Source organism: Octopus bimaculoides, chromosome 22 (assembly GCF_046866305.1).
Source record: "Octopus bimaculoides isolate indiv1 chromosome 22, ASM4686630v1, whole genome shotgun sequence".
NCBI classification, from domain to species: domain Eukaryota; kingdom Metazoa; phylum Mollusca; class Cephalopoda; order Octopoda; family Octopodidae; genus Octopus; species Octopus bimaculoides.
In genome coordinates, this window is record NC_142949.1 from 36,193,272 (window position 1) to 36,207,268 (window position 13,997).

Genomic DNA, 13,997 nt, shown 5'->3' on the forward strand with positions numbered 1-13,997 from the left:
ACCAGCATGGCACCGGCACCCACGAGCTTTACACATACGGATACACACACACACATACACAAACACACACACACAGTAATCCCTCAACCATCGCAGGTTTTACATTCCAAAACCTCCCTGCGATAAGTGAAAATCCATGACATGGTGAGGGGTTACTGTATGTATAAAGAGGGAGAAACTTTTCTTACTTCAGTATCCAGCCATTCCATGACAGGGTGAATTTTGGATATCTTAGATTTAATTGCATCATCTTGGAGATTGAAAGATTTTTCTACAGTATCAACAAGAAGAATACGGCCAGGTTTCAGGCGATGCTGGAAAAAATGGAAAGAGAAAATTTACAAAAGGTACAGTCAATCATTAAAGTGCTATTATGTATATGTAAGTAGGTACATGTGTGTAGGTAAGAGTACATACATACATATATATATATTTATATATATATATATATATATATATATGCCATATTATATTGGCAAATAATCTTTACTTTAAAGTATGTGTGTGTGTTGTTTGTGTCTGTATTTGTTCCCCACCACCACTTGACAACTGGTGTTGGTGTGTTTACATCCCCCATAACTTAGTGGTTCAGCAATAGAGACCAAAAGACTAAGTACCTGGTTTAAAAAAAATAGTACTGGGTCATTTGACTAAAATTCTTCAAGGTGGTGCCCCAGTATGTCTGCAGTCTAATCACTGAATCAAATAAAAGAACACACACACACACAAATACATGCATATAAATACATATATGCAAATACACCTCATTCTGTTTTCTAAATAAATCAGCAAGAATAATTAAGTTACCTTCATGACAATCTCTGAGGGGGGTATGTCGACGACACCCACTTCACTGGCCATGTACATGTGGTTGGATTTGGTAACATAGAACCTGGATGGCCTCAGACCATTTCGGTCAAGAATGGCTCCAATGTAACGTCCATCAGTGAAAGTGAAGAGAGCTACAATAGGAAAGAAAGAAACAAAAAAAACAAAAAAAAACGTTTGAATAATGTGTGAAGTACTACAAGCTGACCCCCTTCCATTGTTGTTAATTGACCCCTTAAAATCAGGTCAGAACTGGGATTAGTGAGATGAGAAAACCAATCACTATGAAGAGGTGGAAGAAAGTATCTTTGAAGTTTGTATAGTTTTTTTCATTGTAAAACCCTTGGCTTGTCTTGTGTATCATATGTGACCCACAGGATAGATTTGCCTGGTAGCCATACATCATATACGATAGACATTACCAATTTCTTTTTTCCACCACCAGAGTAACTTAGGACTTAGGACTTACTAAGAATGTATGAAACAATGGCTAATTAAAAGTCTGAAAACAGGCATGGATGGTTAGGGCAAACTTATGAAAATGCTTTGGACTGGCAAAGAGTTGACTCAAGTTCTACCTTTATCAAGCAGATTTTGGTGAAGGAAAATCCCAGCGATAACCACCCTGTATTGGAACTGTTATCTCAAACTATATTCTTCCAGAGTGTGATTTGAAGGAAATTTGGTTGCTATTTCTAGAACAATGAGTGCTACATGAATCCAAACATGAAGTGAGGGTCAGATCCATGTACTTTGAACATGGAGTGTAAATTGATGAACTGTAAGGGTTGAAGATTTACCTGGTCCATCCCATGGTTCCATTGTGTGGGCACTCCATCTGTAGAAAGCCACCTTCTCTGGTAACATGTTTTTATCATTCTGCCATGCTTCAGGTACCATTGTTATCATAGCCTGAAATTTAGAGAAACTACAATATATAAACAATCATCATCATCATTACCATGATTGTCATTACCATTGGCACCATCACTCTCATCATCACTAACTCCATAATCATTTTCACAGGGATCACCAACAACTCTGCCATCATCATCATCATCATCATCACTGCCACGCGTGTCATCATCTCTGTCACATCATCATTGTAGTCATTGTCATCATCATCAGCATCGTCATCACCATCATTTTTTAATGTCCATGTTTCCACACTTGCATGGATTGGACAGAGTTTATCGGGGAAGAATTTCTAAGGCTGGAATGCCCTTCCTGTCACCAACCCACACTTGTTTCCAAGCAGGATAATATTTCCCCACAGTCGGACATATTTTCATGGAAAATAGGAAATAAATGACATTAATTTACAACAATCATGCAATGTCCACACAAGGGCACACACACACACACACACAGCGGGCTTCTTTCAGTTTCCATCTACCAAATCCACTCACAAGGCTTTGGTCAGCCCGAGGCTATAGTAGAAGATACTTGCCCAAGGTGCCACGCAGTGGGACTGAACCCAAAACCATGTGGTTGGGAAGTAAGCTTCTTACCACACAGCCACGACTGCACCAACATAATTATTCTCATTGCGATCACCACCATCATCACCATCACCACCATCTTCGCTATAATTGTCATGACCACCTCTACCAACACCATCTCTATATATGACTACCACCATGTTCCCTGCTGTCTGTGCTTGTCGCTGCCATCACCGTTTGACAACCGGTGTTGGTGTGTTTATGTCCCTGTAACTTAGTGGTTCAGCAAAGGAGACTGATAGAATAAGTACTAGGTTTAAGAAATAAGTCCTGGGGTCGATTTGTTTGACTAAATTTCCTTCAAGGCAGTGCTCCAGCATGGCCACAGTCAAATGACTGAAACAAGTAAAAGAATAAAAGAATATACAAATATAAACACACACACACACACACACACACACACACACACACAACTATCAAGTCTATATCAAATTATAAGGCTTAATGTTGTTTTGCAAAATGCATATGTTTTACAAAATGCAACTTAACCCATGTGCTGATGTAGTTAATACCTTCAAGTGTCTGTGTGTACCATGCAGCTGCGCGCACACACGCACAAAGGTATGCATACAATATCTATCAAAAGCGTTGCATCAAATTTCGTGGTTTAATTAATGGTATCTTCTAAGTTTAGTGTAAATTAGATACTTATGATGACGTTGTATGTTTGACTCTAAATACTAAACATATGCATATCATATACATAATATGCATATTATACACACATGCCTATCAGTCTTATCATTAATGATGTGAAACTGAGTAATACCATCTGGTTGATAACTAATGAAGAATTAGGGACCTTCTGTGTTTATCTTCTGTCTGTTTGTGCACTCAATATACGTTTTTTTTTTTACTTTTCATTTGTGTATTTACTATACATTTTTTACTTATTGTGTAACAGAATGCAACACACCTTGGCTTTTACATATATGCTGGGGTCAATTTGTTCTACTAAACTCTTTAAAACAGTGCCCCAGCATGGCCACAATTCAATGATTGAAACAAGCAACAAGTAAACAGTATATGTATTTATGCATACACATGTACACATCCAAACACGCATTCACGCACACGCACACACAATATAGATGTACTTTTCACTTAAGAGAGAATCTTTCTGTTGCCTGCAGAAGTAAAAGTTCTCTGATCTTCTTCCACCCTGTTCTTATTCTGTCTACTGGCGATTAGGTCATTTAGGTAACAAGAATTACCAGCAATCTTTATAGAGCCTCCGGAGCACTAGAAAGAATTTATTTCACCAGCGCGCTGACTACTAACTATACCTGTAAACCTGTTGCAATGTCCTTTTCTGTCAACCTGTCTGTGAATCCACAACACCTATGGTGCACCCATGGTTTAAATAGGACACACAGTACAGAACTCCTACCAATTCCTTTTCTGTATATTGAGCACAGCCATTTCTCTGAAAGGCAGCTGAATCCTGTCTGCTTTTCCACTTAATAAAACTTTTGACTTCTCTAAAATTATCCTGAGGTGGCTTGCTTCTACATTTAGCTTCCACATCTGGTATGGTTCCTCCCTAAAGTATCCAGAGATTAAGTTGAAAATGATAAATACTTATTATTTTTATATTTGCTAACATGGGTTGGTTGAGACATCTTGTGAGTGTACAGAGGTCCTCTCATCTGCCTAGAAGAACAGTGATGAGCTGTCTAGCTTATAGCAGCATGGGAAGCAGACATGAAATGACGATGATGATGATGATGATGCAAAGAGTATAACTTGAAAAACATTATCTCAAATTACAAGGCTTAATTTACTACTACTTTCAGAAATATGCCTATGTTAGATGCAAACATTAGCATAGTCAACATTTTCAAGCAGGTGTGTGTGTGTGTGTGTGTGTGTGTGTGTGTGTGTGTACATGGTTGCATGTGCACAATATCTGAAAAGTATCATGTTGAATTAGAACTTTTAATATTATTTGAGTTAACATTCCGGTCGTTAAACGATGATGATGATGATGATGGTATATACATACATATATACATACACACACACACACACACACACACACACACACACACACAGAGGATTTAAATATGAGCTGCTATTTAATTGTGAATATTAATATAATTTTTCATGGGATGAATTACATTTTTTTGTTGATCCCACCAATAACAAAACAGTACACAATACATACATACATACATACATACATACATACATACATATATATACATATATATATATATATATGCCTTTTACAGAGTACCTTTCTCTGTCATATATGGTAGTCTCACTAGGGGTAGATGAATGGCTTATGAAAGCAGTCCAGGCCATGTACAGGGGTGCTGTTAGCACATTATTTCATACCAAGTCACTCTTACACTCCCATTTAACTAAGTGACAGAGAACAAAATTGTTTAATGACTTATAAACATTTAATTAATGCGCAATTAATTAATGTTTTCTAAAGTTGCTTGTACTGTAGACCAAATTATGAAGAGGAGTTTAAGGCTGCTAATGATGATGATGATGATGATGATGATTATCACTATCATTACCACCATAATTATAATTAGCACATTACTACTACTATCACCATTGTCACCACCACCTCCAACACCACCATTCCAGACAACCAGTGAGGAACATAGCTACAATTCTAAACCTGTACACATGATATCAGGCAAGTAAATATAATTTTACCTCAGGCAATGATTTATTTCCGGCCATCATGAGGAACTCCAGAACATTGTCAACACAGCCAGAATCTGACATTCCACTCTCCACAACAGGGTAGAGAAGTTTCAACTTGTCCCCAAAGACGCTACTGGACATGGTACCCTCACGAGCATGCATCAAGTTCTTGTTACCCCGCAGAGTATTGATCTCGCCATTGTGGGCCAGAAACCTATACAAAGAAAATATAATAAACATTGAACGTTGGAGAGAGTAAACATTGGATTTTTAGGATGGTAGACATTGAGCCTAGAGGAGGTTGGGTTTTGAGAAGTTAAAACATTGGGTCTTGAGAAATGTATATGTTGGGCCTTAAGGTAAGTAAACATGAGACCTAGAGGAAAATAAATAGATGTTTAGGAGCCAAAAGGAGGGAATAAGAACTGGGCCTTGAGGAGTATAAACACTGGACCTAGAAGTGAGCAAATAATGGACTTAGAGAAGAGAAAACATTGGAACATGAACTTTGATGTAAGCAAATATTGGGCCTTGAAAGTAAATGCTGGGCCTTCAAGAAAGTAAATAAATATTACCCCTTGAGAGAAGTAAACATCGAACCTTGAGGTAAATACATATTAGGCATTGAGAGGAGTTTAAATATAGGGCCTAGAGGAGAATACAGGACCTTAAGGAACCCAGAGGAGAGAATGCTTGGCTTAGAGGGGAGTTAAAATAGGGCCTAGAGGAGAATAAATAATAATAATATTGAACCTTTGAGGATGGGATCTTTCCCAACTGGGTACTGTATTGGTTGAAAACCTGCTGTGTACAAGGGATAAGTGTGTTTCAAAGTTTGGATCAAGTAAATCTTTGTAGTACAACCATAATTGACTTGTTGTGAACAGACCCTATAAAAAAAATAGAGAGAGCAAAGAGAAATATGAAATAAGGAATTTATTTTTAAATCACTGTTAAAAGGAGGAGTACTATAGTTATAAGCAACATAAATATGTACAATAGATCCACTTATATACAGCAGATAAATAGAAATACATGACAGACGTAGAGCAGATGTTAATACACACTACATAACAAACAGTAATACGCAGATGGTGAAGAAATGTACACAACAAATGCAATAGAAGTGCACATAGATGCACAACAGATGTAATAGCAATACATGCAAATATACAACAGATGTGAAGATTACAGTACACAACAGATGTAAAGACTATATGACAGATATAAAGGCTACAGTACACACGAGGTACACAACAGGTGTAAAAACTACAGTACAGAAGGCATACAACAGATGTGAAGACTACAGTGCACAAGAGACATACTTCTAGAATAATGGTAAAGATAGTATCACCTTGTAAACGATGGTGGCGGTAGAGAGGCTGCAGATGTAGAAGCGGTTACTCTCCAGCTGGTCAGGAATGTGATGTGAAGCATATTTCCGCAACAAGTAAAGCTATAAAACAAAATATTACAAACACCTTTAGTATACAATAAGTGAAGACATTTTAATAATATATAAATATTAATTAGAGACACTTTAGAAAATAATTAGATGAATGGACAATAGATTGTTGGTTTTCTTCCCTACGCTCCAAAGTTGGAGAGTCAAGCTTCTGAACTGAAAATAAAATTCTGAACTTACTTGCTTTTCAAACTCGGATTTTTCAAAGCTGTCGCCATTTTTGTTAATGATGAAGACCTGAAACCATCAAAGCAATTTCGACTTAAAATACTGGGATTAGTTTTGTTTTGGTGCAAAAAACAGGTTCAAATATTAGAGAGATGACAAGGGGGTAAAGAGAGGAAATGGGGTGCGAAGGAAGATGGGGGTGAGGAGGGAGAAGAGAGGGGTACGATACAGGAGAATGGTAGGGGTGAGGTGGGGAGATAGGGAATATTGGGAGAGGGATGATGTGGATGGGTAGGGAGAAAGAGGGGGGCAATGGAGAGAGATAGGGAGAAGAGAAATGGGAGAGAGATGGGAGAAGAGGATAAGGGGGAGATTGGAGAAAGAGGGGGAAGGAGGGGACGACGGGAGAGGTTTCAAATGAGTGACAGTGGATGTTTGTTCTTTTAAGTATTTTTGTAGAAATACTGACAGAAAATATGGAATTTGTCAAAATTGCTGACAGTTAGAAACCTGTCAACTGTTTGATAAATGTATTTGAAATGTTTTTGACAAGATGCATTAAATAAAACTTCATAATGGAGAGAAAACAAAAAGAAACACACACACACTCTCTCTCTCTCTCTTTCTTTCTTTCTTAACCTTAAATAGTTGAAGAGATTTTGTTTGATATGATGTAAAAAAACAAAAAAACAGAGACATCAGGTTGCTTGATCTGCTAGAAAAGCAGCTAAAAGTCTCGTATGCGGTGGCTTCACTTGTTAGAAACAGTAGCCAAATCTCCCTCAAATCACTCCCTACTGTCCTTGAAAAAAAAAAAAAAGAAGAAAGAAACTTTTTGATAGTGCAGCCCTTGATACACTATGTCTGAATTACTAAATAAAAGACAGTATGGTCATGGCTGGAATGTCTTTGATCAGAGGCTTAACCTATCATTTTCTAACTTATGAAAATGCTTTGGACAGGCAAAGGGTTAAATAATGAAAAGAAATACTTGATAACATATTCTGATGGGTTAGTCATGGTCAGAAGGTTCTTGATCATAGATCTGTTTGGTCAGTGTTAACCCTAAAGCTAAACGACAAACCCATAGGAAATTACAAGATAATCCGTGCAATAAACATATGGCCCCTTAGGCCCTCATTCAAACATACATTGATAAACCAAGATCTCACCTGTTGGATAAATGGTTCCTTTTCTTTTGCAACTTGTCCCAGGATTTCAACATCAACATCTAAGTTGCGCCAACACAAAATCTGATAAAAAAAATGCACAAAATGGTCGAAAATGGATTAATTGTAATTTATCTATTTACATCTCTTTCTTTCTCTGTCTTTAAATATATATGTATGTGTGTTTGTGTGTGTGTGTGTATGTGTGAAGGCATGTGGCTTAGTGGTTAGGGTATTTGGCTTGTGATTGTAGGGTCACGAGTTCGATTCCCGGTAGAGCATTGTGTCCTTGAGCAAGACACTTTATTTCAAGTTGCTCCAGTCCACTCACCTGGCAAAAATGAGTTGTACCTGTATTTCAAAGGGCTGGCCTTGTCACACTCTGTGTCATGCTGGAACTCCCTGAGAAGTATGTAAAGAGGGACGTGTGTCTGTGGAGTGCTCAGCCACTTGCACGTTAATCTCACGAGCAAGCTGTTCTGTTGATTGGCTCAGCTGGGATCCTCGTCGTCAGAACCAACAGAGTGCTCTTTATAGGTGGAGGCATGGTTGTGTGGTAAGACGTTAGCTTCCCAGCCACATGGTTCCAAGTTCAGTCCCACTGTATGGTATTTTGGTCAACTATAGTCCAGGGCTGACCAAAGCCTTGTAAGTAGATTTGATAGACAGAAATTGCAAGAAAACTGTGTGTGTGTTTGTGAGTGTGTGTGTCTTTGTCCTCTCTCTCTCTCTCAATATTCTATATTGAAAAAAAAGAGGCAGTCAGAATGTTGGATAATTCTTTATTGGTGCTGTCATTCATTTATTGAACTCAGCAAAATCAAAATGGTAAAAACAGAATATTTCATTGTTCATTTATACAAATCGGATGTTTTTTTTGTTTTTGCTTTGTTTAGAAGAGGAGAAAAATATTTTTGTTTTTTTGGAAAAATATTTTTCTCCTCTTCTGAACAAAGCAAAAAAAAACAAAAAAAACATCCAATTCGTATAAATGAACAATGAAATATTTTGTTTTCACCATTTTGATTTTGATGAGTTCAATAAATGAATGAAAGCACCAATAAAGAATTATCCAACATTCTGACTGCCTCCTTCTTCTCAAATATATTCCCAAGACACTGCTTGTATGATGGTGACATTAACTACCACACACTGTCAAGACAAGATACAAATAAACACACACACACACACATTCACTCCCATACATTACATATATACATGCATACGTACATACATACCTCTCTCTCTCTCTGTATGTGTGTGTGTGTGTGTGTGTGTGTGTGTGTGTGTGTGTGTGTGTGTGTGTGTGTGCATTTCCATACACATTAATTCGGTCTATGCAGTCTCCAATAACATTGTAAAAATACAGCAACATCAGACCAGATTTTAATTCAGGGTCAGCAGAGCCAACATAACAGCCAGACATAACATCAGAAATCTTCAGAAATAAAATACAGTGACTCTATTGATTCTAAAGATATGACAGCATCAAAGATGGAAGATGATACACTGCAAGGGGAGTCTTCTGAGATAGCTTTCATCTGATCTGGACTTTCAAAGAAATTGATCTTTCTGTTAAGGTTAACACACGCATGCTTACAAACACAAGCACACACACACACACGCGTGCACACATCTGTGTATGTGTATAGACAGATTTTTTTTTTCATTTAATCTATTTCAATCATTGGAATGTGGCTATGCTGGGGTACTGCCTTGAAGGTCTAGATCAGGGGTTGCCAACCTTGTTTGACCATTGACCCCCTTTTAGCCACTTCTCTAGCAAGAGAGACGACTGCACTGGTATGGGCATGTGATGCATATGGATGAGGACAGCTGCGTAAAGAAGTGCCGATCTCTAATTGTGGAGGGAACCTGTGGTAGAGGTAGACCCAGGAAGACAGGGGACGAGGTGGTGAAGCATGATCTTCAAACGTTGGGCCTCACAGAGGCAATGACTAGTCACCAAGACCTTTGGTGATGTGCTGTGCTTGAGAGGACATGTCGGGTCAAGTGAAGTCGTAGTCATGGCTGATGCCGATTTCTCGTAACTGGCACCTGTGCAAGGGGAACATGGAAAGCACCTTTTGAGCATTGACAGGTGACTGAGACCTTTGGCAATATGCTGTGCTTGAGAAGAAGACCCATCAAGCCAAGTAAAATCATAGTCATGGCAGATAGTGGTGTCATGCAAATGGCACCTGTGCCATTACACTCTCAGGGTGGTTGGCATTAGGAAGGACATCCAGCCATTTAAACCTTGCCAAATCAGACCGGAGTCTGGTGCAGCCTTCCAACTTGCCAGCCCCAGTCAAATTGTCCAACCCATGACAGCATGGACAACTGATGTTAAGTGGTGATGATGATGATGATGATGATGATGATTGTTATTATTTTCCTGCGTCATTTTGAAATATGGCAATTATAACTGTTGTGGTCAATTTGATAAAGGATTTTGTTTTATCAGATGTGATTGGATTACCATTATCATCATCATCATCATCACATTTCTTCTTATCTTTTCAATTCTCGTATTATTATTATTATTATTATTATTATTATTATTATTATTATAATAAAGAGAGAATACATATGCTTGATGCATTTATCTTATATCTTTACAGACAGAGCACATATTGAAAATTTTCAATAAAGTTTTCATGTAAGATTTATAAATTTATTTGTTTTGGTATCAAAATTGAGCCATAAACATAAAATCATGCGCCTGATTTCATTGAAATAGATAGTTAATTCTGGGATGTCCTGTATATATACATTTGTGTGTAGATAAATCTCCTCTTAGACAAAAAAACAAACAAAAACCAATGTTATTTAATTACATATTTCTGTAAACAAGTAATGAATACTTTGGGGAACAAAGATATAATCAGTTATAAAGTTATGGCCAACTTTTTAAAGAAACATCTCTCTGTTTGTTTCTCTGTCTGTTTGTCTCTCTCTCACTCACACACACACACACACACACACATTAAATTGTCATTTATCATAGTTCTTATTTTGTTCTCTATTGTGTGTGTGTATCTTTTCAGGAAATTTTGGGTAACAAATTTGGTTGATTTAGCAGATTTAGTTGTCCTAGATTACTGTAATTTTAGTACACCATTACTATACATGTTATAAATAGACCTGCTGACTTTTGTTACACCAGATTGAAGAAAATAGCTGTAAAAGCACTTTGAACACACCCCACCAAACACAGCTTGTCACAAGTGACTAGTTTGCAGTTGGGACATTTGGAAGCTTTCTATAAAATAAAGACACTATAGAAACATAAAAAATACTCAAGAGCACATAGTCAAGAAGCAAGTTTCATACCATGAGTAGATTAAAAAACAATTTTATTTTCAAGTACAATGAATTTGGAAGATGTATTCTTTACCTGAAGGTTGAAATCTTCCACCATTTTAGTAAACGAATCCTGAGCTTGTCTTCCATCAGTTTTATCCATAAAAAGGAGACCTGTGGCATATTTTCCAACCTCTGGAAGCGTCACACCTTGAGAACTCCTGAAAGATGAAAATGGATAATAATAATAAAATGAGATACAAAAACAGATTTAAAGATTTTTAAAAATTATATATAAATGTGTTTGTTTGTGTCTGTGTGTGTACATGTCTATGTGTGTATTCAGGTGGTGGTGGTGGTGCAGGGAGACCGAGAAGAAGTTGTACACGTATTTACCAAGTAACTTTATTAGCAGCATCAAGACATTATGATAAGGGCAAAATATGAGCGACTCCAATCATTGCTTAGCTACAGTATCTGCTGCAGACTGTGTACTTTTATAAACGGCCATTTCATTACCACCACCAGAAACATGTTTATCATAAATACTACAACAGCCAAGTCTAGACATCACAAAGCTACCACTAGACCAACACTATGTAACACATAGTTAAGAACAGCTGACTCTACCTAACATATAACCACCATGAAATAAATTTATTTAACTCATTGCTAACACTAACCAACTCTATTTAACACAAGGCTATCACCAGCCAACTCTGCTCAACCCAAGGCTACCACCAGCCAACATTACCCAACACATAGCTATCACCATCCAAATCTGCCAAACGCAGCTCCAACCAGCCAACTCTGCCCAACACATAGCTACCACCAGCCAACATTACCCAACACATAGTTACTATCAGCTAACTCTGCACAACACACAGCTACCAAACCAACAACAATAACTTACTACAACATCAACATCACCACCACCAACAACAACAGCCACAACTCTCAGTGACTTTGCAATGCAGTAAATAGGTTGAAATTTCTACTTACTTCAGGTCCTGTTCGTAAAGTTTGTGAGGAATGGCAGTGAGAACACCGGCGCCATCTCCAGTGTCGTTGTCACAAGCACATGCACCTCTGTGTTCCATTCGCTGCAGCATGGTCCGAGAATCTTGCAACACCTGTAAGATTGGGGGAAAGAATGGAAGGAATATACAAAAAATATATAACATATATAACAAATATATAACAAAAAATATATAACATATATAACAAATATATAACAAAAAATATATAACATATATTCCAGGTTCAGTCCCACTGCATGGCACCTTGGGCAAGTGTCTTTTGCGATAACCTCAGGCCAACCAAAATCCTTATGAGTGGATTTGGTAGACAGAAACTGAAAGAAGCCCGCAGTATATATATGTATGCATGTATGTATGTATGTATGTATGTATGTATGTATGTATGTATGTGTGTGTGTGTGTGTGTGTGTGTGTGTGTGTGTGTGTATATGTTTGTGTCTGTGTTTGCCCCCACCCAACATATTTTGACAGCCAATGCTGGTGCATTGGCAGTTTGGCAAAAAGGGAGAATAATCCAACAGGAGTTATGTAGGAAGCTAGGATTTGACCATATTGGTAAATGGTATGAACGTGAACCTAGCAAAGTGCTAGAAAGTAAGAAATATAAGATGCAGTTGAATTTTAACATTCAGACCGACCGAGTAATAGAAGTTAGAAGGCCTGATTTAGAAGTAGTAGATAAAGAGAATAGAAAGTGCCAGGTAATTGACTTTACTGTCGCAAATAACGAGGAAGTCAATATGAGATTTATAGAGAAAACAGCAAAATACCAGGACCCAGCCACTGAATTATTATAGAAGCTATGGAAAGTGACAGTAAAATGTATCCCTGTAGTTATAGGTGCATTAGGAACTGTCCCTAAAGATCTGAACAGAGGGATAGAGGCAATAGGCATAAAATTTAGCTTAGTGCAGCTCCAGAAAACAGTGTTATTAGGGACAGCTAGAATACTTAGGAGGGTTCTTGGCATCTGAAGTTACTTGTTGGAGCCCAATGCTAGGAATTTTTTCCAACGGTTTAATCTGATGTCCATAAATGAAATAATGATTATTATTATTATTATTATTCCACTGAGATGTAGGTTGGAGGAAAACACTTGTTTTCCAATTTTCCCTATCCTTCATGCATTCACAGACACTCACAGACACTCACATAGATACTGGCTTACCTGGTTTGATGCAATGCCATCAATGCTGACGACATAGCCAACTCCGCAAGAGTCTTTCTCATATTCGGGGTCATAGAGACCCACCTTCTTCAGCTCCTTCAGTGTCATGGTGGTGGTGGTGGTGGTGGTGGTGGTTCAGAGCAAATGTTGAGGTAGTTTGTGGCGTGTGTGGGGGGGAGGGGATTGTCGTGGGAGGGCAGTTAATATGGCAAGCCAAAGAAAAGAGAATCGGGGACTTTTAGTTGTGTAAAAAGTTGTATATATATTAAAAAAAAAAAAGAATAAAAATAAAAATAGTAAATAAATAAAAATAGGAAGTCAGCGGTCAGGTTCCGAATAGAAGAACAGTCCAAAGTGAAGAATAAGAATCAGGAGCCGTCAGGATTTCGTCAAGAGCCACTCTCTGCAAAGATATAAGCAACATAAACTTTATAATTGTGCAGGTCTACATAATATATATACATATATATACACACACACATACACACATATATATATATTGAGATTACACTATCATAGATGTTAGTAGGAATGAAAACACTATCAATCATAGGTGAATTCCCGCATTCGCCCTTGAGGAACATGCAAACAAACACACTCCGTTCCCATCCCAACAGTTAGTCATGATAATGTCTGATGATAATATTATATCTATTTACATACTGTGTTTAATCATGTTACTAT

At 37.6% G+C, this 13,997-nt stretch overlaps 1 protein-coding gene across 5 annotated transcripts in view; it reads right to left on the minus strand.

Moving 5' to 3' along the window:
- The window catches only part of LOC106883777 (uncharacterized), a 102,321-nt gene that overhangs the window by 44,082 nt on the left and 44,242 nt on the right, over window positions 1-13,997 (minus strand). For all 5 annotated transcript variants that reach the window (XM_089339618.1, XM_089339615.1, XM_089339614.1 and 2 more), the window contains exons 2-12: window positions 13,314-13,716; window positions 12,108-12,238; window positions 11,200-11,326; window positions 7,803-7,883; window positions 6,643-6,699; window positions 6,352-6,453; window positions 5,751-5,887; window positions 5,007-5,211; window positions 1,629-1,740; window positions 808-962; window positions 189-314 (exon numbers count right to left, since the gene is read on the minus strand). In XM_089339618.1, coding sequence (XP_089195744.1) covers window positions 189-314; window positions 808-962; window positions 1,629-1,740; window positions 5,007-5,211; window positions 5,751-5,887; window positions 6,352-6,453; window positions 6,643-6,699; window positions 7,803-7,883; window positions 11,200-11,326; window positions 12,108-12,238; window positions 13,314-13,421 — 1,341 coding nt within the window. In that variant the 5' untranslated portion in view covers window positions 13,422-13,716. The remainder of the gene's footprint in view (window positions 1-188; window positions 315-807; window positions 963-1,628; window positions 1,741-5,006; window positions 5,212-5,750; window positions 5,888-6,351; window positions 6,454-6,642; window positions 6,700-7,802; window positions 7,884-11,199; window positions 11,327-12,107; window positions 12,239-13,313; window positions 13,717-13,997) is intronic.